A 23908-nucleotide genomic window follows, 5' to 3' on the forward strand; every position below is an offset into this window, starting at 1 on the left:
TGTGCAAATGGCCAATAAGGATATGAAAAGATGCTCAGCATTATTCGTCATTAGGGAAATGCAAATCAGTCCCACAATGAGAGAACCCCTCATCCTCCCTGGCGTGGCTGTCGTAGAAAAGGCAGACAATAGCAAGTATTGGTGAGGAGGTGGAGAAATTGGAACCCTCAGATGTCACTGATGGGGATGTAAAAATGGTACAGCCATTTGGAAAACAGTCTGGCAGATTTTTAAAAATTTAAACCCAGCATTACCACATGACCCAGTGACTTTACCCCTGGAATTTAAAAGCTATATCCACACAAAAACTTATACATGAGTGTTCATAGCAGCATTACTAGTAATAGCCAAAGGAAAGGAACCACCCAGATGTCCATCAGCTGATGAATGGACAAATGACATAGGGTATGTTAGTGGAATATTATTTGGCAGGAAAAAGGAACGAAGTGCTGATACATGCTACTGCATGGAGGAGCTTCGAACACATGCAAAGAAAGAAGCCAGACACAACAGGCCACATGTGGTGTGGTTCCATTTATGCAGTGCATGTCCGAAATAAGCAAAGTCATAGAACCAGAAAGGAGTTGGTGGTTGGCAGGGACTGAGGGGGCGGGCAATGGGGAGTGACTGCAGAATGTGGGCTTTCTTCTGGGGTTGATGAAAATGTTCTGGAATCAGGCAGGGGTGGTGCCTAGCACAACTTTGTGAATATACTAAAACCCACTGAACTGTACAATTGAAAGGGTAAATTTTATGGTATGTGGATTATATCTCAATTTTTTAAAAAGTTGGCAGGAAAGGTAAGAAAGGGAAATTCCCCAAGGGTAGAAGTGAAGAGGGAACTTTTTAAAAATATATTTTTATTGATTTCAGAGAGAAAGAGAGAGGGAGAGATAGAAACATCAGTGATGAGAACCATTGATCGGTAGCCCACAACCTGGGCATGTGCCCTGCACGGGAATCGAACCATGACCTCCTGGTTCATAGATTGATGCTCAACCTCTGAGCCACGCCGGCTGGGCATGAATTTAAAACCAGAGGGATCAGTCTGGTCAGATGGGGAACGCCAGGGCCGCGGGCTCTGCGGGCTAGCGGCTGCAGCGTTCGTTTCGGCATGGGGCAAGAGAGGTGGCCTGGAGCCTTCGGGGGAGAAGCAGCTGAAAGTGAGATACTGCGTAACGTTTGGAATAAAACACATAAGCTCAAATAAGCAACATTTAGAAAGAAAAGGGGGGCAAAAATACAAATAATTACTAATATAGCCGAGGTCGTAAAGTCAAAAGAAACATGTGAACCACTTTATGCCAACACACTTGAAAATCTAAACAAAAAAAGATAATTTTCTGGGCTTCAAAATTAAAACAGTATGTATAATATCATCTCCTATGAGGGCAGAGGAAAAAGCGGGGGGGGGGGGTGAAGGGGGGGAGAGAGAAAGGAGAGAGAGGAGATACATAAATAGTTCAGAGTAGTAGAATACAGGTAATTCTAACATTTCCCCTTTTGCTTACCTGCCCCATGCCTAATATGTCAGGCAAAGGTTACTCCTACGTACACAGCCTCTGTTTACCATTTGGGTCATGGATTTCGCGAGTTTTCTTTTGGTCAGAGGCCCCGAAGAAGAGGGTTGTCTTGTAGGCAACTCCGAATCACCACTGCTTAGGATTTGTTCACTCGCGTTGATTTGAAAGCTTTTAAGATCCCTGGGTGCTTCCGTTTCCAGGGTTGCTAAACAGGGCCAGCACCGCATCGATCATATTCCCAGCAGGGCTGTTGGGAGGATTAATGTTTTAATACAGTAACATAACCACATGATCTCCTGCTCCTTTAAAAGGTGTTAATTAAGTTCAAGGTTTTCTTTTTTGAGGTTGTACTTAGTTTTATAGTGTCTGAAAGGCAAGCAGCAGGGCGTTCGTGCTTTCTCACAGAAAATGTGACGTACAGAAGCACCTCACGCTAATCCATCATTGGGGTTCCCCTCTGGCTATCATGGGAAGCAAGTGTGAGTTTTACTGTGGTGCGGGAAGGGCCTCCAGGTGGCTCGGTCTGTGGACGGGCCGGGCCGGGGTAAGGATGCTCTGGGGAGAGAGCCCCCTGACCTGGTCCTCTCCTTCCTTGTCTGCCCCTCCCAGCGAGATGAAGCAGAAGCTGGACGAGGAGGGCAGCAAGTGCAGCATCCTCTCCAAGCACCAGAAGTTCGTGGAGCACTGCTGCATGCGCTGCTGCTCGCCCTTCACCTTCCTCGTCAACACCAAGCGCCGCTGTGGGGACTGCACGTTCAACGTCTGCAAGAGCTGCTGCTCCTACCAGAAGCACGAGAAGGTCTGGATCTGCTGCGTCTGCCAACAAGCCAGGTGAGTGGCCCAGTGGACCCCCGGGGCCTCGTCTGGCACCACCCACCTTCCTTCAGCCAGGTAGGATGAGCAGCGATGGATCAGCACACAGTGCTGAGTGCAGCAGATTATCCAGGTGAGGGGCCGTTAAGAATACTGCGTGAGCATCACAGAGGGGACCACATTTCTCAACATTCACTCATTCACTCATTCATTCATTCATTCATTCATTCCACAAGTACGTGTGGGAGTCTTAGGAATGATGCTGGACGCAGGAACCATGATGGTGAATGAGGCAGATGGCTTTTGGGCGGGGGGAGGGGAGGGTGGACGGATGAAATGCCAGAATGTTACAGTACTGTACCCAGCTGGTTGGGTACGTTCATTGTACACAGCACTTGGCTCAAAGGTCTGTCATGGCACCACTGTGCTGCCCAACCCATGGTGGATGCCTCCAGGACAGAAACTGTCCCTGTCTTATTCAACTCCACGTGTAGCACCATACATAGCCTGGCATGTAAAAGGCACACACATCTTAGGGGCTGAATAATAGACCAGGGCCGTGTTCAATAGTAGAAAAATACATAGTATGAAGGAGGTTTCAGGAATTTTAAAGGGAAAGGGACCTAGAGAGTGTTGGAGTGTCCTAAAGAGGTTTCATGGAAGAGGAGGGGACCCTGGGTGGAACTCGATAGGAGGAATCACGGCATTGTTGGACAAGGGGTAACATGCGCACAGAGGACAGCTCCCCGAGGCGTGTGGCAGGCCTGGAACAGACTCTTGCAGAGGCATGTAGAGTTGTGAGGAATTTGGGTTTGTTCCTCAAGGGGTTATGAAATCATTGAAAATAGCAGTTGAAAATCATTGGAATAGCAGTTTTTAAAATACGCTGTTCTTTACTGTCCTTCAATATATCTCCCCTTCCCCCCCACACACACAAGGACATATTAGTACCTACATAATTTTGTTTCTTTTGGTTTTTCTTTGTTCCTCTTCTCTGTGGTTCAGAAAAATCTCCAAATTTACTAAGCAGTCAGTAGCCGTGGAGCAATACAGTCGCATCCTCTCCACCCCACATCTACCCTGAGCTGCATGAGCTTATTATCAGTTACAATTAAATGACACATTGCTGTCATGAAACAGCAGAACTGCTCAGTGACGAGTGCACGGCTTCGGGGGCACATCACTTACACATGGGAGAACATTGCCCCAGAAGCCAGCCCTCTGATGCCAAGCCTGTGCTACCTTATTTCTACAAGGCCGTCTCAAGGAGGAGCCGAATATTGAAGAATACGTTGTGAAAGGGCAGCACATGGCTCTTCAGGCTACATTTTAAATGTCCATTTCACATTTCCACCACTTAATGAGGAGGCAGGAGGCTTAGGTAATCCTATGTAATAGTCCTGCATTGTTTCAGTGTCAACATTCCATGGCAGTCCCTGAGTCTCGGAGGTAGGACATTGGGAAATAATGGACCACATGTCAGAGGATACCTGGAAAGACATCCAAAAAAATGTATATTTGTTCCAATTATTCTAAGAAAAGGGAGGGTCATTGAGGAGTTTTCCACATTCGGCGCGTCTGGCCTAGTTGGAACACACCCAGAGTGGCTTCATCAGAATTGGCAGAGAGAAGTTTCTGAGGAGAAGTTGGGAATTTTGCTGTTTTAATCCTGAATGCTGTCTTGTGAGGGCATCTCAGAAGTCTTGGGATTATTATTGTCTGAAATCCAAGGGGGCGGAAAAGTTGGGCTCGTTTCCGGTTTTTCTGTGTTATTCAAGTTCATCATCAGAGCCTGCCCAGGACACAAATCCCTAGGATACATGTGGCAGGTGTTCGCTTCTTGACATTTCTCTTGAAACTGATAGAGAAGAACGCCCAGGTCAGCCTGACAGTCTTTGCATTTTGCAGGATGTCTCAGAGAAGTCTGTTTCATGTGTGTAGTAACAAGCTGTCCAACCCCCAGCATTACACAAACATTTAAGGCATATTTCGACTTGAATCAAGTATGGAAATTTTCAGATAAATAACTCTAAAAACTTGCACAGTTTTTTGAAACGGGAAAAATACAACAACACAGTTTACAACAGACTGTTTAGACTTTAAATACTGATCTTATGTAGTAAAAGCCGGTGTCATGCTGGGGGATGGTGCCATGGGGCACTCCGTACCCCGTCCGCTGTGTCCGTCAGCCTCTCTGCCCCTCGTGCAACCTGAAACTCGCCTCTTGGTTTAGAATTGATTTACTTCAGGTTTTAGTCCTCAGCATATTCATATTCAAGCCATTGGATTTAAAACGTTGTATAAGTCAGATTCCACGAAGAACTCAATGTGTGCATGCGCGCGTGTGTGTGTGTGTGTGTGCGTGTGCGTGTGTGTGTGCGTGCAATCTCCGTGAAACCGTGGAGAGCGGCTCTGAGAGGTGCAGAGATGACCACTTTTGTGAGGTCGCTTTCAGAACCATGTTTCACTCCCCACAGCCCGCGATGTACTTCTCCTTTCCCGTGAAAATCAGTCTCACGTTCGCTGCATTGGTTTCATTCCTAGCGGTTTATCCCCTGGCTACCAGATGCATGGTTTCTGAGATACCGTGGAGCCATGAATAATTATAAAAATGTTTGTCCACAGATGATTAAGCAGCTAGGAGTTGAGGGTAGATGTTCCTGGGAAAATATTAACAAGTCGCATCAGAGGTAAATAACTGTGTGAGGCGCTTGGACCTGCCTCTGGGGTAGCTCTAAATGAGAGACTTGCCTTAGAAACGCAGGGTTCATCAGGGAGGACGCTGGGCCTAGTCACTGTAAAAATGGTGGTGTCTCTACCTGCAGCTTTCTTCCTTTGCATCTCCATGGAAAAGAGCTTGTATGTCTTAGTGTTCTGGGTGGTTATTTATTAGAGTAAAGCATTTTTCTTTTAAATGGAAATTCCCTTTTCACCGTCGTTGCTGTAATTATGATCAGTTCTTTTGCTCTATATGTTTTGCATTAAAATGTGTTTCTGTTGTTAGTGTCAGTTTACAATTTTTAACTTTGGGGGATTAACAAACAGATGAGTTTATTATGGAATGAATGATGGATTACTTATTTTTTAAAAATATATTTTTATTGATTTCTAGAGAGGAAAGGAGAGGGGTAGAGAGAAACATCAATGAGAGAGGAAGTCATCAATTGGCTGCCTCCTGCACGGCCGTCACCAGGGATTGAGCCCACAACGCGGGTATGTGCCTTGACTGGGAATCGAACCGGCGACCTCTTGGTTCCTGGGTTGATGCTCAATTGCCAAGCCACACCAGCAAGGCTGTGTGTGTGTGTGTGTGTGTGTGTGTGTTTAAGTATATTTTTATTGATTTCAGAGAGGAAGAGAGAGATAGAAACATCAAAGATGAGAGAGAATCGTTGATCGGCTTCCTCCTGCATGCCCCTTACTGGGGATCAAGCCCCCAACCTGAGCATGTGCCCTTGACCGGAATCGAACCCAGGACCCTTCAGTCTGCAGGCCAACACTCTATCCACTGAGCCAAACCATCTATGGCTGGATGACTTATGTTGGAAGTTATAGAATCAATGGGATATTACTGAATCATTCTCTTTGCCATTTTTTTTGTTATACATAAATTTATGTTCTTGACCACTTATTACACATATTCATTCAAACATTATAAATAAGGACAGATGGCAGTTGCATTTTGAGGTCTTCTGCAGGAAATGAAACTTTCAGAGTGAGTCCAGCCCATACATCTCAACCATTATTATTTCGGGTCAAATTTATTCAAGAACAATGTCTCTACTTTCCTTGGGAACAAACTGTCTTTCTAGTTTTTTGCTTTATTATAAAAATGGTTCTCTCTGATTTTTATCATTTTGTGCTATTACCTTTAACACAGACCAATTTCAGAGATTGTTTTCAGGGAATGAGAGAAAAAAAAATATTCTTGGAACTGAAATCAAAACACATCTCCTCATTATGCCTGTGTCATTTGCTTTGGTTTTTCCAAGAAAACTTAAGGCTTCATTTCTTTCCTCTTGGAGTTGTAATCTTGGGTATCTGATCACTTATCTCTTGGTATTCACACAGCCCATGTGATTCATAAATTTGCATATTTCCCTTTTGGTATAAATTCCACAGTATGTTTTAGAGATACCCAAAGGGTGTGCAATATCTCTAAAAAGATATAACATTTAAAAATGATCACTATTGGATAAGGATATTTACAGGTTAACAAATATATAGGGAAATACTGAACCTCACTAAAAAGCAAGGGAATCGAGTTTGTGCTTCACGTAGTAGATTTTCCTCATTAGTAATTTTTTTTCTTTACTCATCATACAGATTGAAAAAGGCCTTCTCATTACTGGTGAAGTCTAAGTGGGCATAACCTTTTAACCAACATGTATCAAGAGCCTGTAGCATGTCCAAACCCTTTTACTCTATAATTTCATTTTTGAAAACCTATACCTAAATAGGAAACATTATTTTTTAAAATGCTGTACAAAAATGGGTGAATTATTTGTAATATAAAAAAGACTGATGAATCTCAGAGGGAAAGCAGGGGTGGGGGTGGGAAGAGAGATTAACCAAAGAACTTATATGCATACTAGAGGCCTGGTACACGACATTCGTGCACTGGTGGGTGGGCAGAGGTTCCCCTCAGCCTGGCCTGCACCCTTTAGCAGTCCAGGAGCCCTGAGGGGGTTTCTAACTGATGGCTTAGGCCTGCTCCCCAAGGGGACAGGCCTAAGCCACAGTCAGACATCCTTAGCACTGCTGCGGGGGTGGGAGAGGCTCCCTCCACCATGGCTGTGCTCGCCAGCCGTCAGCCCAGCTTATGGCTGAGCAGCGCTTCTTCTGTGGGAGAGCACTGACTACCAGGGGACAGCTCCTGTGTTGAAAGTCTGCCCCCTGGTGGTCAGTGTGCATCATAGTCATTGCACCATTTGGTCGATTTGCATATTACCCTTTTATTATAAAGGACTAGAGGCCCAGTGCACAAAAATTTGTGCACTCGGAGGTGGGGCGGGTCCCTCAGCCCGGCCTGTGCCCTCTCGCAGTATGGGACCCCTCGGGAGATAACGCCCTGCTGGCTTAGGCCTGCTCCCGGGTGGCAGAGGGCAGCCCCAATCCCTTGGTGCAGCCCCTGGTCGGGCTCAGAGCAGGGCTGATTGGGGAGTTGGGGCGCCGCCCCCTGTCATGCACAGAGCAGGGCGGATCGGGAGGTTGCTATGCCACCCTCAGTTACACTCAGAGTAGGGCCGATTGGGGGGTTGGGGCACCATCCCCTGTCACACTCAAGGCAGGGTCGATGGGGGGGTTGCGGCGCCACCCCCTGTCATGCACAGAGCAGGGCCAATCAGGGGGTTGGGGCGCTGCCCCCTGTCACTCACAGAGCAGGGCCCATCAGGGGGGTTGGGGCTCCGTACCCTGTCACGCACAGAGCAGGGTCGATCAGGGGGTTGGGGAGCTCCCCCCCACCCCATCACGCACAGAGCAGGGCCGATCAGGGAGTTGAGGATCTCCCCCCTGTCACACACAGAGCAGGGCGGATCAGGGGGTTGGGGCGCCGCACCCTGTCACACTCAAGGCAGGGCCGATGGGGAGGTTATGGCTCTACCCCGTCACACACAGAGCAGGGCCCGTGGGGGGGGGGGAGGTTGGGGCACCACCACTGTCACACTCAAGGCAGGGCCGATGGGGAGGTTATGGCTCTACCCCGTCACACACAGAGCAGGGCCCATGGGGGGGGGGGGTTGGGGCACCACACCCTGTCACACACAGAGCAAGGCTGATCAGGGGGTTGGGGCGCCACACTCTGTCACACACAGAGCCGCAGGGCGATCAGGGGGTTGGGGAGCTCCCCACTATCAGTCACACAGGAGGGCTGATCAGGGGGTTGGGGTGCCTTCCCCTGTCACGAACAGAGCAGGGCGGACAGGGAGGTTGTGGCCCGCCCCCTGTCACACACAGAGCCTCAGGGAGATCAGGGCATTTGGTCACTGCCCCCTGTCACGCTGATCCCGGTGCCGGGAGGCCTTGTGGCTCAGCTGATCCTGGTGCTGGGAGGCATATTACCCTTTTACTATATAGGATAGAGGCCTGGTACACGGGTGGGGGCCAGCTGGTTTGCCCTGAAGGGTGTCCTGGATCAAGGTGGGGATCCCGCTTGGGTGCCTGGCCAGCCTGGGTGAGGGGCTGAGGGCTGTTTTCAGGCTGGCGGGTGACTGAAGCTCCCACCCTCTCCTTTTTTTCTTTTTTTTTTAATTCTGGGCCAGCTTTAGCTCTGAGGCTTGGCTCCAGCTCTGAGGCCTTGGCTGCTGAAAGCAAGTATCTGGTTTGTTTGGGTTCTATGATTGAAACACTGTTTCAACTCCAGCTCTGAGATCCCGGCTGGCTGAAAGCAGGTTTCTGGGGTTTTGTTTAGCTTCTATATTTGTAACAATGTTTCAAACTGCAAGCTCAGAGGCCAGCAGCAGCAGGAGGGGAACGTTGGAGTCCTCCGTCACTGAAGCAAGCAAGCCTCATGTTCTCTTCAAGCTGCCTGGCTGCCGGCCGCCATCTCGGCTGGCAGTTAATTTGCATATCGCCCTGATTAGCCAATGGGAAGGGTAGCGGAGGTACAGCTAATTACCATGTTTCTCATTTATTATAAAGGATATGCATAACCCATGGACACAGACAATAGTGTGGTGAAGGCCTGAGAGAGGGTGGGAGTGAGGTGGAGGGGATCAGTGGGGGAAAATGGGGACATCCATAATACTTTCAACAATAAAAATTTTTAAAATCCAATAAAGACATATTTTTAAAAATATATTTTTATTGATTTCACAGAGGAAGGGAGAGGGAGAGAGAGATAGAAACATCATGATGAGAGAGAATCATTGATAGGCTGCCTCCTGCACACCCCACACTGAGGATTGAGCCTGCAACCCAGGCATGTGCCCTGACTGGGAATTGAACCTCAACCTGCTGGTTCCTAGGTCAATGCTCAACCACTGAGCCACACCAGCTGGATAATAAAGATAAATATATTTAAAAGAGAGAAATAATCTAAATGCCCAACAATGGAACAGTGGATGTAACGTAGGGTACATTCAACTCAACAGAATATGATGAGACCTTTAAAATAATGTGTGTATTGGATTAACGTGGGTGAATCCTTACATTAAACTGTTAGGTTTAAAACTGCAATGCAAGACGCACATGTAATGTAATCACTGTAATCAAGAAAATATAGGAAAAGTACTGAAAGGAAATTAACAATCAATGTTTACAGTAATTGGGAGGTAGGCTTATGGATACTATTTTTCTTACCACTCTATTTTCCATTTTGTTTTCAAGTTTTTCACATTTTGGACATGTGCTTTTATAACCCGGTATAAATAAAACAAAAATAAAAACGTCTAGGATTGCCCTAATCCGTTTGGCTCAGTGGATAGAGTGTCGGCCTGTGGACTCAAGGGTCCCAGGTTCGATTCCAGACAAAGGCATGTACCTTGCTTGCGGGCACATACCCAGTAGGGAGTGTGCAGGAGGCAGCTGATCTATGTTTCTCTCTCAATGTTTCTAACTCTCTATCCCTCTCCCTTCCTCTCTGTAAAAAAATCAATAAAATATATATATATTTTTAAAAATCTAGGATTTGTACCTTTCCTCCTCATTCCAAAATCCCCTCCTGCATCACCCAGTGTTGCTGTTCCCCAGCAACCCTGCTTTACACCAGAGTTGAAATCACCCAGTTTCCTAGGAAAAATTGAACCATTGAAGGGGACTTGTATTTTGAAGAGACAGTTAATGGGCAGTTTCCATTATTGATCTGTCTGTAACAGATCTCCATAGAGACTGTGACTGTAGTACTCAATCTAATCATTGTCAGAGTGACCTGAGTCATGAGGCAGCTGGGAATTCTTTAAAATTGAAATTGCCCCCAGTGAAAGCTAAGCATCTATTTTCTGTTCACTAATTCTTTACTACCACTAGATTAAATAACAAATGAATATATCAAGAGTGCCTGCTATGGACATGGGATTGAACTTGCCTTTTGAGATGAGTTATTTCCTCTAATCCTTATAAGAACTCTGTAAGGGGTAAGAGATTAGCTCCATTTTTGAGCTATGAAACTCTGAAACTCCAGTTGGCTATGTGGCTAGTCAAGGTCATCTTGTAAGTCCCAAGTTCAGGAGTCTTCTTACCATCAGGAATACAGCCTGGGCTCCTGGGCTCCTCGCTCAGCCAGCTACCTGGACCTCATTTTTAAGTCTGTAGAGCAGTGGACAGCCTATGGGGTCAAAGGATAGTGGAGGTTTCTATTCTTTTTGAAAGCACTGTGCATTCACAGGCAGTTAACTATACACTTGCATTCCCTGTGCAGCCGTAGCAGTGAAACAGACTGAGACACAGGAGAGAATGTCCCAGGAGGAGGATGGGTATGGTGGCATCACAGTCCATGCCACCATGTCAAACATTGACACTCCTCTCCCCTTAGCACTCTGGGCTCCTCACAGTCCATCTAACTTGAGGCCTTTAGCTCTAACATTTATCTTGTCTGGACCATGGGGACGAGTGGGTGCTGTATTGACTGAAAGATCGAATCCCTATAATTCTGAAGTTTTAGGGAAAGTACAGACTTTGTGGCACATCAGGCGCATGAATTTAATTTTTGAGATAATTTGGTAAACCATTGGCCTCTTGAGTTATCCAAGGGGTGAGGAGGATGTGAGCGATGCCTGTGTAAAGGTTAGGAGTGGTACAAACACATCATGGTACTCTCCCGACTGGGAAATGACTCTTTTTGTAGCTCAGGTGATCTCTGCTTATTTATGTTCAGCCAAATAGAAAGAGGACCTAAATGGCCACTATAAATAATGTTGGATCGCCCTGGCTGGTGTGGCTCAGTTGGTTGGGCATCATCCCAGGCACAAAAAGGTTGCCAGTTTGATTCCCTGTCAGGGCATATGCCAGGGTTGCAGGCTCAATCCCCCGGCAGCCAATTCATGTTATGCTTTCACATCAATGTTTCTCTCTCTCCCTCTCTCTAAAAATCAGTAAAACATCTTTTAAAAAATAATGTTGGATCATAGATTGCTATATGATTTTTGGCATATGACTCAGATGGAGTTCAAAGTTGAAGGATATTGCTATTAAAACTGTTTCTATCCCCATCTATAGGAACAAATTTCCTCAGGGCTTACTTATTTTTTAAAAAAGGGATAAAACTAGTGCTGAGCACTATCTCACATAATAAATAAGATTCCTCTGTTTAGAAAAGAAATTAATAAAAAAGCCATCTCATTGCAAAATATATTTCCAATAAATGTATATGTTCTCTTACTGTTTATCAGAATTTAATATATTCTGTTTTTCATCAACTGTGTCTTAGTCCAAATCGATAACTCAAGCCAAGATAAATATTTTGACACTTTGAACTTCATGGCTCAAAAAATTATTAAATTCAATTTATTACACATCTTTGTCTGACAAAGAAGGACAACATGGTGGTAAATTTAAAAACTAAGCATAAAAATATATGGCATTAAAATAAAATTCTATAAGGGCAGTAGAATAGGCAAGAAATGTCTGTTCAAGGAGAAAACTAAAAAATGTTAAAATAGAGCGTCAGCCTGTGGACCAGAGGGAATTGGGTTCAGTTCTGGTCAGGGGCACGTACCTTGGTTGCAGGCTCAAAGCGATGTGTTTCTCTCATATCGGTGTTTCTGGGTTTTTCCCTTTCTCTTCTACTCTCCCTAAAAATCAATAGAAAATATCCTCAGGTGAAGATTACCGCAATAAATAAATAAATAAATAAATATAAATAAGTGCAATTTTTTTCAACTGTTAAAGGAGTCAGCAAACTAGGGCCCACAGACCAAATCTGGCCTGTCCCCTGTTTTACTAGTATAACAGAGTTTGATTGGCACACAGCCATGTTCACGCATTTGTGTATTGTCTATGTCTGTATTCAGGTACAACAGCAGATTTGAAAAATTACAACAGAGACACTAGAAAATATTTACTATCTGGCCATTTACAAGAAGTTTGCCGACCCCCAGCTTAGACCGTCAAGGCCCTTCACCTAGATTTCAGCACGTTTCCATCCTGAACACGGTGGGACACTTCATTTAAGATGTTAACTTGGATGTGATGGCAACCATGATTGTCTGCCACACGCACAGTGTGGAATATCTGGGGATTTTAATAGCTGACAAGACATCACACAAGCTGCTAGCACCTTTCCTGTTAATTGACTGCAGTGTGGACCAAGGGACCCGCCCCCTTCACCCCCCATCCCGCCGCCCCAGAGGGCCATGCCTTGTGGCCTTGAAATAACGAGAGAGCTTGAAAAATAATGGAAACTTTAGCATCGTTTTCTTTTAACAGGGACCAGTTTAAAGACGTCATCATCATCAACTTTACTCATTGACATGGTAGGAAAAAATGCCCAAGTTTTTACCAGTTTAGACTGGTATTAAAATTTTTGTACTCAATCTTAAGGCCGTTAGGCATCTCCTGGTATCACTTTTTTTAGCATATAATTAACCTGGTACATAGCCACCAACTACATCAGTGCTTGACATGTGTCAGTGATATGAAGATGAAAATAACTCGTGGAAATATAATCAGCTTCTGGGCTAGATATGCCACAAATAGCTTTAAGGTTTTAGGGAAAGAAATAAAGAGGTTAATTTTATATTTTGGGCAAACACTGAAATACAGGAGGCCGTTAAACAGAAAACAAACTGCTCTCATAGAGAGTGGTTTTCATTTAGCCCCTAATTGATGCTATGTTCACATTAAGAGAGAAAATCAATAGAAAATGTTCTTTAAAATGGACCCAGCAGTCAAATAGCTTGTCATCATTTGAGGAAAAATAAAGACAAAAAAAGTCCCAAGTGTAAAAAGCACCCGAACCTCGGAGGTTTGGTGACTTCCTGGAGGCGGAGCCGGGCCTGTTTGCCTCCCAAGGACATGAAGACGCCTCACAAAGAAAGTGCCCGTTAGAATCATGCTGCTCCTCTCCACTGTCTTCAACTGTCTTTGTTGAGGAGTCACATCCAGAGCTAAAAGACCCTGTAAAAATACCTTTTCCTCAGAGATACAGCTCCTCCGTTCAGGCCAGTCTTGGACCGATGTTTAGGCAGCAAGAATCACCTGGAAGCCCTGGGATAGGTTCTCTTAAACCGGATAATACAGAAATAAGAGAATGGAGGGTGGCTGGAGCCATGCCCTGGACTAAACCAGACACGTCCACTAACATTCACATAAACCTCATTTAACAAACACAGTGCACTGGGTTCTGATGCTAACGTCTATTCCCTCCCCACCAAGGAAGTGGTGAAAGCTAAGCTAGGAATTAGGAGGGGTGTCCCTGTCCCAGTCCCCATCTGCATCATCATTCTTCTTCTTGATTCTTGGTCTGGCCACACTTTCTCTTTCATCCTTCCCAACCTGCACAAGAATGAGTGTTTCCTTAATCCGGGGTCTTCGTAACAATTATGATGATGCAGTCCTTCCCAAGTTGCTCAGATTTTAGAGATGGGAGACAGTATCTTTGACAGGGATGATTCTAAGGGTCCAGGCACCTCTGCTCCTCACTGGTACCTGCTCCGGCCCATGAATCCCCGAGTTCACCTGGCATTCCCTGCCACACCAGCTAGTTCAGGTCCTGGAAATGCCTTCTTGCTCTCTGTGTGCTGTCCATGAGTGCCTTGGGGTTTTGGCACCAGAACTTCTAGCTCGGGATTTATTTACGAAAGTGAAAAGTTTCTAGGGCCTGACCGACACCGCTCAGTGGTTGAGCATCTACCTATGAGCCAGAAGGTCATGGTTTGATTCCTGATCGGGGCACATGCCCGGTTTGCAGGCTCGGTCTCCACTGGGGGCCATGTAGGAGGCAGCCAATCAGTGGTTCTCTCTCATCATTGATGTTTTTCTCTCTCTCCCCCCCTCCCTTTTTCTCTGAAATCAATAAAAATATATATATTTTTTAAAGTTTCTAGGGTATTATCTTAATTAGTCCTGGACAATACAGACAGGACAGTCTTGTTTCCCATCTTATAAATGCGGAGAAAGAGGCTTGAGAGATTCACCTTAGTCCACACACTTACCGGATAGTAGACAAAGGCTTAGCAGCCATTTTGAGTTCCCAAACATCAGGATCCAGCAGAAGGGTCGGCTTTGGGCACTTAGGCTCCCGGTGATCCATGGTTGAAAGCATGAAAGAACAGAAACCTGAGCCCTGGAACCCCTCAACCAGAACTCTGCCCAGCTGTGCAATGAGAAATAGCCATGAGCCAGAGGTCCGAGTTCTTCGGAATCATCCTATCTCTAGGAATGAGCCTTATCTCTAGTTATTGGAGAAGGCTTTGACCAAACAGCAAACATATCTACAGGTCACTATTTGCTGATTCTGGTTTCAGTCAGGAAAAGCGTTCTCTGTAACTGTATTGAGCATTCTTTGGTTACTGTCCCCTCACAAAAGGTTTGTCCTTTTTCCCCCTTCATTTTTCTGGGCAAGGGGTTGGGGCTGTGGTTAACGTTTGAGAGACAGCAGTGCAGGCATGACTGGCAACTGGGAGGATTTGGTGCTGGGTGCATGCTGAGCATGGCACATTGGCACCAGAGCTCTGCTCCAGCCAGAAGAGAAGACAGAAAGCTTGGATGCAGAGTATCTGAAGTGGGGGATGGAGAAGGTGGCAATGCATTGGGGACCCCGGGGGTGAGGAATGATGTGTAGCAAGGTCGCGATGCTAAATACTGCGCCAACTGCCCCCTGCTCCACTTGTAGTCCTGGGGACTGGGACAAAGGTATGGGGATATTTTCTTGGGCACTGCTTCTCCAGGGTTGGGCGTGGGGTCTGGGGCAGAGCCCTTTCATCTTCCTGCCCCTGCCCACGTTGTGTGTGGTGAGCTCTGCAGCCTTGTCTTTGTGCAGAGCAGGGGCAGTGGACCAGCCCAGACTTGGAGCTGGGGGGAGTCGCTGCTGGAAAGGGCTTGCTTGGGGTAGGTGCCCGTGTGACCAAGTGTGACCCAACTGATTTGTTTTCTTGGGTCTTAAACTAGGTCTCAGATGTTCCCCAGAAGCCAGTAAGACCGTAGTTGCGCATTGGTGCCCTGGGTGGGGTGGACCGGGGCTCGAAACCCCTTGCAAAGTTGAGGAAACCACAGATGGTTCGGCATAACTAGGGTGCAGGGTGCTACCAGATGTCTGGGCAGGAAGCAGGAGGCCAGGGCAGGGAGTGGCCCCTGGCACCTTGGAGGGCATGTGGCGTTTGGAGATCAGCAGCAGTGCCTCCAGAACCTGCCTGGGCATTCTCTCTCTTCCCTGGGATGTAAGTCAACATGAATCTAGTTAGGCCAGTGGGGAGCTTCCCTGCCCCCACCGGACAAATCTTGTGACTCAGTTCCCTCCTGTCAATGTTTATGCTCCTTTTTCTGAGGTCACTGTCAGTTTTCCTGGTAGAGAAGATGGACTCACTTTCAGTTCAGTGCCTGTTGACCTCTGGCCACACGTGGGAGGCCTACACTTGCCCTTTTTGACACCCTGAAGCACAGCGAGAACTTTCTTTGTTGTCCGTCCTCCCATCTTCCCCATCCCAGATTCTCTGAGCTTGTGTTCTCCTTTCCTGGATGAATATGGCCATTGTCCCAGCTGTCGTAGTGGCAAGCTGTATTTAGAGAGAATTTTATATAACAACCGCTTACATAACACTATGTGCTAGGCAATGCTCGAGGAGTCTTATAAATATTAACTCTTTAATATTCATAATGATACCAGGAAGTAGATACTGGAATTATCCCCAGTTTACATTTAGGGAAACTTAAGCATGAAGACGGTAAATACCTTGGGCTAAATGGATTCGTTTTCATGAAACATTTTTGGTTCCATCGATGAGATTGGGTTGGAAAGCTTGCTGCTATGACAGCTGGGACAATGGCCATATTCATCCAGGAAAGGAGAACATGAGCTGAGAACTTGGGGTGGGGAAGACCGGGAGGACAGAGAGCAAAGAAAGTGGTTACAGCACATCATCTACTAAGAGGCAGGATACCTTACTGAAATCAGTCCGTCCGCGTGGTATGTTGGAAATAGCAGACTCTGGAATGACTTGATTGAGTTCAAATCCTCCACTCGCTGTGCAAAGGGTAGGGACAATAATGCCCACCTCTTGGAGTTGTTTTGAGAATAAATTGAGGGAACCTGCTTCAGTGCCTGGTAGTCACGTGTTTAGTGAGTGGCAGTTACTGTTAAAACTGTAACTGTTGCTGATGTCATGATCATAGCATTGCTGGCTCTCTAGGGACCCTAAAGAGCAGTGCCCTTCGCTCGTGGAGCACACTTGTATTGGCCTCCCAGAGCCACTCCCACCCCTCATCTTCTCTCCTCCCCACCGCCATGCCTCCCTCCTTATCTACTAGATTCTGGCAAGCTCGGCGTGCACCGAAAGAGCCTCAATTAAGATTTCAGAAAAGCCCAAGCAAAGTCCTATAGCGCAGGCTGCCTCGAGCCAGTAATCTTCAAGTTTTCCTTTAGCCTGACTCACCCAAACAGGCTTGTTACTGGGATTGCATTTTGGGGCTAAGGCAACTTGATCTTTCAAAGGGGCTGGAGTTTACAGAAAAAAAATAATTGGAAAGTATAACACGGCAGAGCCTTTGAGTGGAATGAAATGGCCATGAACAGCTGCACATGTTAATCTGGGCAGATTCTGTGTGTCATCTGCTCATTAGCAAGGAGAAAGACCAATTGACCAATGACCAGTGGTACCAAGTGCCTGAGGATCTCCCAGCAAGCCCTGCTCAGGGACCACAAGGGCTCCTCTCAGCCATCTCTACCCCATAACCCATACCTCCCCTAGCACGGCAGTGCGCACCTGGAGTGATGGTGCCTAAAGTGTGTTATCAAGGGAATGATCCCCTGCCCTGGAACCTTGTGTTAATGGAAAACCTGGAATTTCCTGTTGGCAGCATCTCCCAGAGAAAGGGGTTAGGTTTGGTGATCTCTTAAGGTCCTTTTCCACCTGACATTCGTTCGCTACATCCATGTCGCCTACATCAGACCTCAGTTTGAATCCTGGATTGGCACTTATTTGCCAAGTGATTCTGGGCCAAGTTATTTAACCTTTTTGAGTTTGGGAGAAACAAGACTATCCTCCAAAAGGTTATTGTAAAGAAAAAGAGAAGATGGCAGCCTAAATGCCCATCAGCAGATGAGTGGATTAGAAAACTATGGTACATCTACACAATGGAATACTACGCTGCTATAAAAAAGAAGGAATTCTTACCATTTGCAGCAGGATGGATGGAACTGGAGAGCATTACGCTAAGTGAAATAAGCCAGGCAGTGAAAGAAAAATACCACATGATCTCACTCATTTATGGATAATAAAGAACATTATAACCTGAAGAACAAAAAGATAGATACAGAGGCAGAGCAGCATCGAACAGACTGTCAAATTACAGGGGGAAGGCTGGGGAGTGTTGGGGGGGGCGGGGAGAGATCAGCCAAAGGACTTGTATGCATGCATATAAGCATAACCAATGGACACAAGACACTGGGGAGGCCAGGGGAAGGTCAATGGGGAAAAAAAGGAGACATATGTACTAATATTTGTAATACTTTAAACAATAAAATAAAATTAAAAAAAATAAAATGACATCAGTCTGAAAAAAAAAAAAAGATGGTGGAATCACTTAGCAATGCCTAGACCCAATAGCTGGTGGCTAGTATTATGTTGTTTTCCTTGTGAGGTGGTTAAATAGCTTTTTCCTTTCCTTTATGAAATATTCAGCACAATGTTATTGCCGATGAGCATGAAAGCATTTTCTCAATTTGTAATGCCTCTTTTTTATAGCACAGCAGGAATAATTTAATTTTGATAATTAATTCTATAGTTTCTTTCCCAGCATTGGCCCAAGGCAGTTAAAGATACTGCCGCTTGGGAATCAACAAATGAGACTTGTGCATCTTCTGAAAGATTTCCCAGAATCGCTCAGTGAATGTGTGAGGATATTAGGATGCAAATAATCATTTAATAACCCTAAGTGTGTGTTACTTTAAATTTTAGTGCTCATAAGCTCATCTGCATTAAAAAATGTGTACAGTAGACTAGCTTCAGTACAGATGTCAGGTAAAAATATTTGTACTCTATCACATTATACATTTCATATTTTTTCTCTTCTCCCACTATCAGAGAATTCATTTGTATTTTTGTCTTGATTTATCATAAGCCTAAATGCCAGTAGATATGTGTTATATTGACTACTCAGTACTTGATTTTCTTAAACTTACCATGTCCTTTCATCTAGAATTAAGATCTTCCTTTATTTGGGGAAAACCTTTTTCTATTATAGTGAATCTCCAACTTTGAGTGTGCATCAGAGTCACCTAGAGAGCATGTTAAAACAGATTGCCAGGCCTTACCCCAGAGTATCTGACTGTAGTAGGTCATGGAAGGGCCTCTAAAATTTGTATAAACTCCCAGGTGATGATGTTAGGCCAAGCGTCCCACTGGGAGAACGAGAACCACTGCTCTAAAATATTGTCACACATTGATTTTCTCTTGCTGTAATGTTCCTCTTTTTCAGGGACACCAGCTTTATGAATAGTAGGGTACATATTTCCACCCCATCATGCTATCTCTAGTCCCCTCTAACTCCTCTTCACTTTGCTTTATTTTCTCCAGCCCATCCTCTATGTCCTTGCGGACACACAGGGGTCACATGCTCACCTGACAAGCTCAGGGAAGGCCTGTGTGGCGGCCTTGCAAACTCAGAGACCTAAAGTAACCACAATGGATGGTCTGAAATTATAACTTTTTAACTAAAAGCAGTTTGTGATGGGGAGTCATGTCCTAACCCGGTATCTTCTCTGACAAAGGTCGAGCCTGTCTGTTGTCTTTTTGCATCTACGATAACATATCGTTGGAAAGTCGAAGTAATTTTTCTTTTTTCAGACCCCTCAAAGCGCAGGCACCACTCTGCGGAGACCACAGATCTCCTCATTGTTACTGAGTTAACGGTTGACTGTGAACTATCCTGCACCCACCTAAGTAAAATAAGTGTGTGTCTATCATTTTACTTTTTATCCAATCCCAGGCTTTCCCCACTTTGCTTTCTCCCGCCTCCCTCATCCATCACCAGTGGAGTCCATGTAACCCACTTACCTCTCCTCCTTTGATTGTAATGTATAAAACAAGGTGCAAAACTGCCATTCTCCGGAGCATTATCTCAATCCATTCAGATGGTGCTTCCCAGCATTCGTCGACAGTTTGGCTCAAACAGCTCACAGAAATTCTTCACAGGTTTGAATGATTCTTACGTTGACATCCCTGGCAGGGTTTTCACCAATGTCCCTTCTCCTCTGCCACCACGCCTGTGAATTTCTGTCATTGTGCTTTTGGTTTCATTTCTTTCCCAATTCTGCTGTCTCACTCTTTAACCCTTTCTGTTGTTTCATATTCTCTTCTTTGGAACTTTTTTTTTCTGGTCTGAATTTTTTGTCTGGCTTTTGTGTATAATGTTCTTGTTTTTTTTTCTTCTCGTATGTCTTGGAAGTGTCTTTACAAAAATTATGTGATGGTTTCTTGGAAGGATTTCACTTTTTTGAATGGAGAGCATTCTTCCTGGACCCACCCTATATGGAATATTTATGTGGCAAAGGAGCCTTAAAAAAAAAAAAGTCCAAATAGAACAGCAGTTAACCTGAAATTTAGGTCTGCTACACAGAACACTTTCTCAAGGACTCACAACAACTTGCATACACTTATAGCGGACCCTGAACCCACACTGTGTGTGTGTGTGCGCGCGCGCATGCGCGCGCGCGCATGAGTTGTCAACATTTACTTCTCTAGCTGTCTAAGGGCAGAGTCTCCAGGGGAGCTTGCCTACACTTTCTCCTGATCCTGCTACAGTGCCTGCTCGCTTCTTTCCCGTGTGGCTCCCTGTGCATTACCTTACTCAGCTGCCCCTAGCCTGCCAATCACGCTGTAAGGCATGTTGGGAAGCTCTCATATCCCACAGGTACCTCGGCCTTGCTGGGAGTCCTACTGCCCTCTAGTGCCTGGGAGCCAGCCATCATTCAGTATATGGGACAGTCACAGGCCAAGAAGAGCTGCTCCCTCTCAAATTCCGGGAGGGTCCTTATGAACAGCAGCAGTCACCTGTACCGAGCGGGTTTCCCCTAAGTCAGGAGAGAGTGAGGGTGAGGGAGTCAGGCTGGATATTGTACTCAGAATGAATGATAGCCCGGCGTCTATTCAGAGAGACCCAGCTAGCTCCGCCTCTGTTGTGAAGGGAGCTAGTCCACATGAAACCCAACTTTTCTTTTCTCTTCCTGATACACTTTAGACACCCTGAAATGTGGCCTAAGAGACAGTGATAACAGCGTCAACATTGACATTTATGGAGAGCTCATCAGAAGCCAGGCATGGTGAATAAGTCACCTGTGACCCTCTCACCTGAATGGAGTTATCTTCATGTCTACATGTTATCATCCATATAAGCCCATATTTCACAAGGTGATCATCATGGTAATACCTACTTTATACATACTACTAGAGGCCCAGTGCACGAAATTCATGCATTCAGGAGGCGGGGGCCCCTCAGCCCAGCCTGTGCTCTCTCGCAGTCTGGGAGACCTCAGGGGATGTCTCACTGCCAGGGAGGCGGGAGGGGCTTCTGCCTCGGCCACTGCGCTCGCCAACTATGAGCCTAGCTTCTGGCTGAGCGACACTCCCCCTGTGAAAGCACACTGACCACGAGGGGGCAGCTCCTGCGTTGTGTGTCTGCCCCCCAGTGGTCAGTGCTCATCAAAGCAACTGGTCATTCCACCATTTGGTCGATTTGCATGTTAGCCTTTTATTATATAGGATTTTACTTAAATCTATCCATTCTTATCCACACTTCTATATAGTATTCATCACTGAATGCCTGTCTAATAGTCTATCATGATATTGTGCCATGGTTTATTAATCCATTCTTGTGATTTTAAACATTCATATTTCTTTTCCTGATTTTATTTTGCGACTGCAGACAATGCTCCCACGAACATCTTTATGCAGAGGTCCTTCTGCTTCTGGTTATTTTCCTAAGAAAATCTCCAGGAGTAGAATTCTTGGCTCAGAGTCTGTGTTTGTATTTTTGACTCTTTGGAACGAGTTCCACATTGTTTCCTCACAGAAGTGTACAAACTCATTCCCCATCAGCAATAAACGTCCAGCTCAGCGCACACGCCCGTGTCGGCTTCTCTCATTTTTTAAAATGTTCACTGTGCTGCTGAGAATAAAACTGTTTTGCTGTAGGAAAGTAAAAATATATCAGTGATTCTGAATGTTTTCCTCCGGCTTCTTTAAAAGAGTCTGTCAACTTCTTGAGATGATTGAGGATGTAGCGTCAGATTCGTGACCCTAAAACCTGGGTTGCTACTGAGCATTGTATAGAGTTTTCTCCCAGCAAGTTTATTTAGCCTTGAAAGCCAAACAATAACTCTGCACAAAACACCATAATTCATTCATCTTTTCACCCCCGTGGGGAGCTATGAAATGGAATCAAGTCCAGATCGATCAAGGACGAGGCATTCAAGTTATGCATAAGACAAAGGATAAGATCTCCCAGGCTCAGCCCCCATGGTTGGCAGCGATGCACTGAGCCGAGTGATAAACAAAAGGAAAATATACATTTTCTCTGGCTTTAGTTCCAAACCCTTGGCTGTTGTTGTTTTTATTAGTGTTTTAGCATGTGATGGTTACACTTTCATGTGCAGGCCACCATTTAGACTTGTGTTGACCATGGAAGGGTGGCGTGTTCATTTCCGCTGGACACTGCCAGGAAGGCTGCAAACGCATCAAGCCTCGGCAGATGCTCTATTTGAGAACACTGCGTTTGGCGTCACCACCTGCAAAACCTGGGCATGGTCCATTTCACCCACCCCCTTGTTATTTAAAAAAAAAAATAATTGAGAAGCAAATCCTGCCTTGTCCTATGTATCTAAATATATGGTAATATAGTCCTGCTTTTCTAAGTAAAATGAGTATATTGGTAGTTGATACTCATAGGACAAATGATTAAAGAGGACGAGTGGGTTGAGTAACACGGCTCCTTTGTAAGAGCAAAAGTTGTCACTCATTTTAGGGGTGCACCTGGATATCTCTTCTCCCCCATATTCTGGCAATGGCTGCACAGATGCCACACACACCACCCACTTTTTATCTTTACTGCCATCACATGTGTTACCCTTCAGGTACTTTTTATTTGCTCATTTCATCAAAGAAAAAATTAATTACACATTTAGTTTAACCTACCTCCAGACCAAATCTCACAAGGTATATATCATTTTACTTTTTAAAATTGTGGTAGAATATATGTAACATAAATCTTGCCATTTTAACTATTTAGAACTATATAGTTCTGTGTCATTAAGTACATTCATACTGTGTCTGTCATTGCTTTTAGGTAATCTGCCTTTAAAAAATATATAATTGGCCCTGACTGGTATGGCTCAGTGGATAGGGCATCGGCCTGCAGACTGAAAGGTCCCAGGTTTGATTCCGGTCAAGGGCATGTACCTTGGTTGCGGGCACATCCCAGTGGGGGGTGTGCAGGAAGCAGTTGATTGATGCTTCTCTCTCATCGATGTTTCTAACTCTCTATCCCTCTCCCTTCCTCTCTGTAAAAAAATCAATAAAATATATTTTAAAATAAAAATAAAAATATATAATTGATTTCAGAGAGTTAGGAGGAGGGAGAGAGATAGAAACATCAGTGAAGAGAATCATTAATCAGCTGCCTCCTGCACGCCCCACACTGGGGATCAAGCCCACAACCCAGGCATGTGTCCTGACCAGGAATTGTACTGTGACCTCCTGGTTCATAGGGCGACGCTCAACCACTGAGCCATGCCTGCCGGGCTGCCCTTTTTTACTCTAAATGATTTTAAGATTTTCCCATTATTCTTTATTTTCTTTAATTTTACTAGAATGTATCTATGCATGAGTTTTAAAATGTTTCTTAGGCATCATTGGACTTCTTAAATCAGTATATTGGGATGACTTTCATTAGTTCTGGGAAATTAGCCACTTTTCCTGGGTCAGCCACCAACAGCAACTGGATACTGGGAAAGACATCAAAGAATATTTTGGGCTATCCAGGGTGGTAAATGCTGGTGGCTTGTTATAATATAAGCCCTCTTAATAATGCGATCAGGACTCACAGGTTCGTAATTCCCAGGCGAATGATCCTACTGAAGTATGTGTGTCTTAAACCTTTTAAAACTTAAAACGTATAAATATACATTTATTCAGTAATACTTTAATAGAGGACTATTGGGGATGTAGTGGAATTGTATATAAATTCCAATAGCTGCTTCTTTAGTTTAGAGCAAAGCATACTAAAAGCAGAATTCTAATGTATCTAGCTTTTTCAGTCCTTTACAGTTTTCTTGCCCATATTTAATTTAATCTACCCAGTCTTCCCCAGACTTTCAATTTCATTTTAATAGAGTAATTCTCTTTCATTTCACATACCTTTCGTTACTTTCCATAATATTTAACTAAGTTATGTGTAACTGGCACAAACATAATTAGATGCAG

General features: G+C 45.0%; 1 protein-coding gene across 4 annotated transcripts in view; it reads left to right on the forward strand.

The window, feature by feature from the left end:
• MYRIP (myosin VIIA and Rab interacting protein) overlaps positions 1-23908 on the forward strand; it is a 163296-nt gene that overhangs the window by 61544 nt on the left and 77844 nt on the right. For all 4 annotated transcript variants that reach the window (XM_059664462.1, XM_059664461.1, XM_059664465.1 and 1 more), the window contains one exon: positions 2133-2354. In XM_059664462.1, coding sequence (XP_059520445.1) covers positions 2133-2354 — 222 coding nt within the window. The remainder of the gene's footprint in view (positions 1-2132; positions 2355-23908) is intronic.

The sequence above is a fragment of the Myotis daubentonii genome, chromosome 14 (genome assembly GCF_963259705.1).
Source record: "Myotis daubentonii chromosome 14, mMyoDau2.1, whole genome shotgun sequence".
Taxonomy (NCBI): Eukaryota; Metazoa; Chordata; class Mammalia; order Chiroptera; family Vespertilionidae; genus Myotis; species Myotis daubentonii.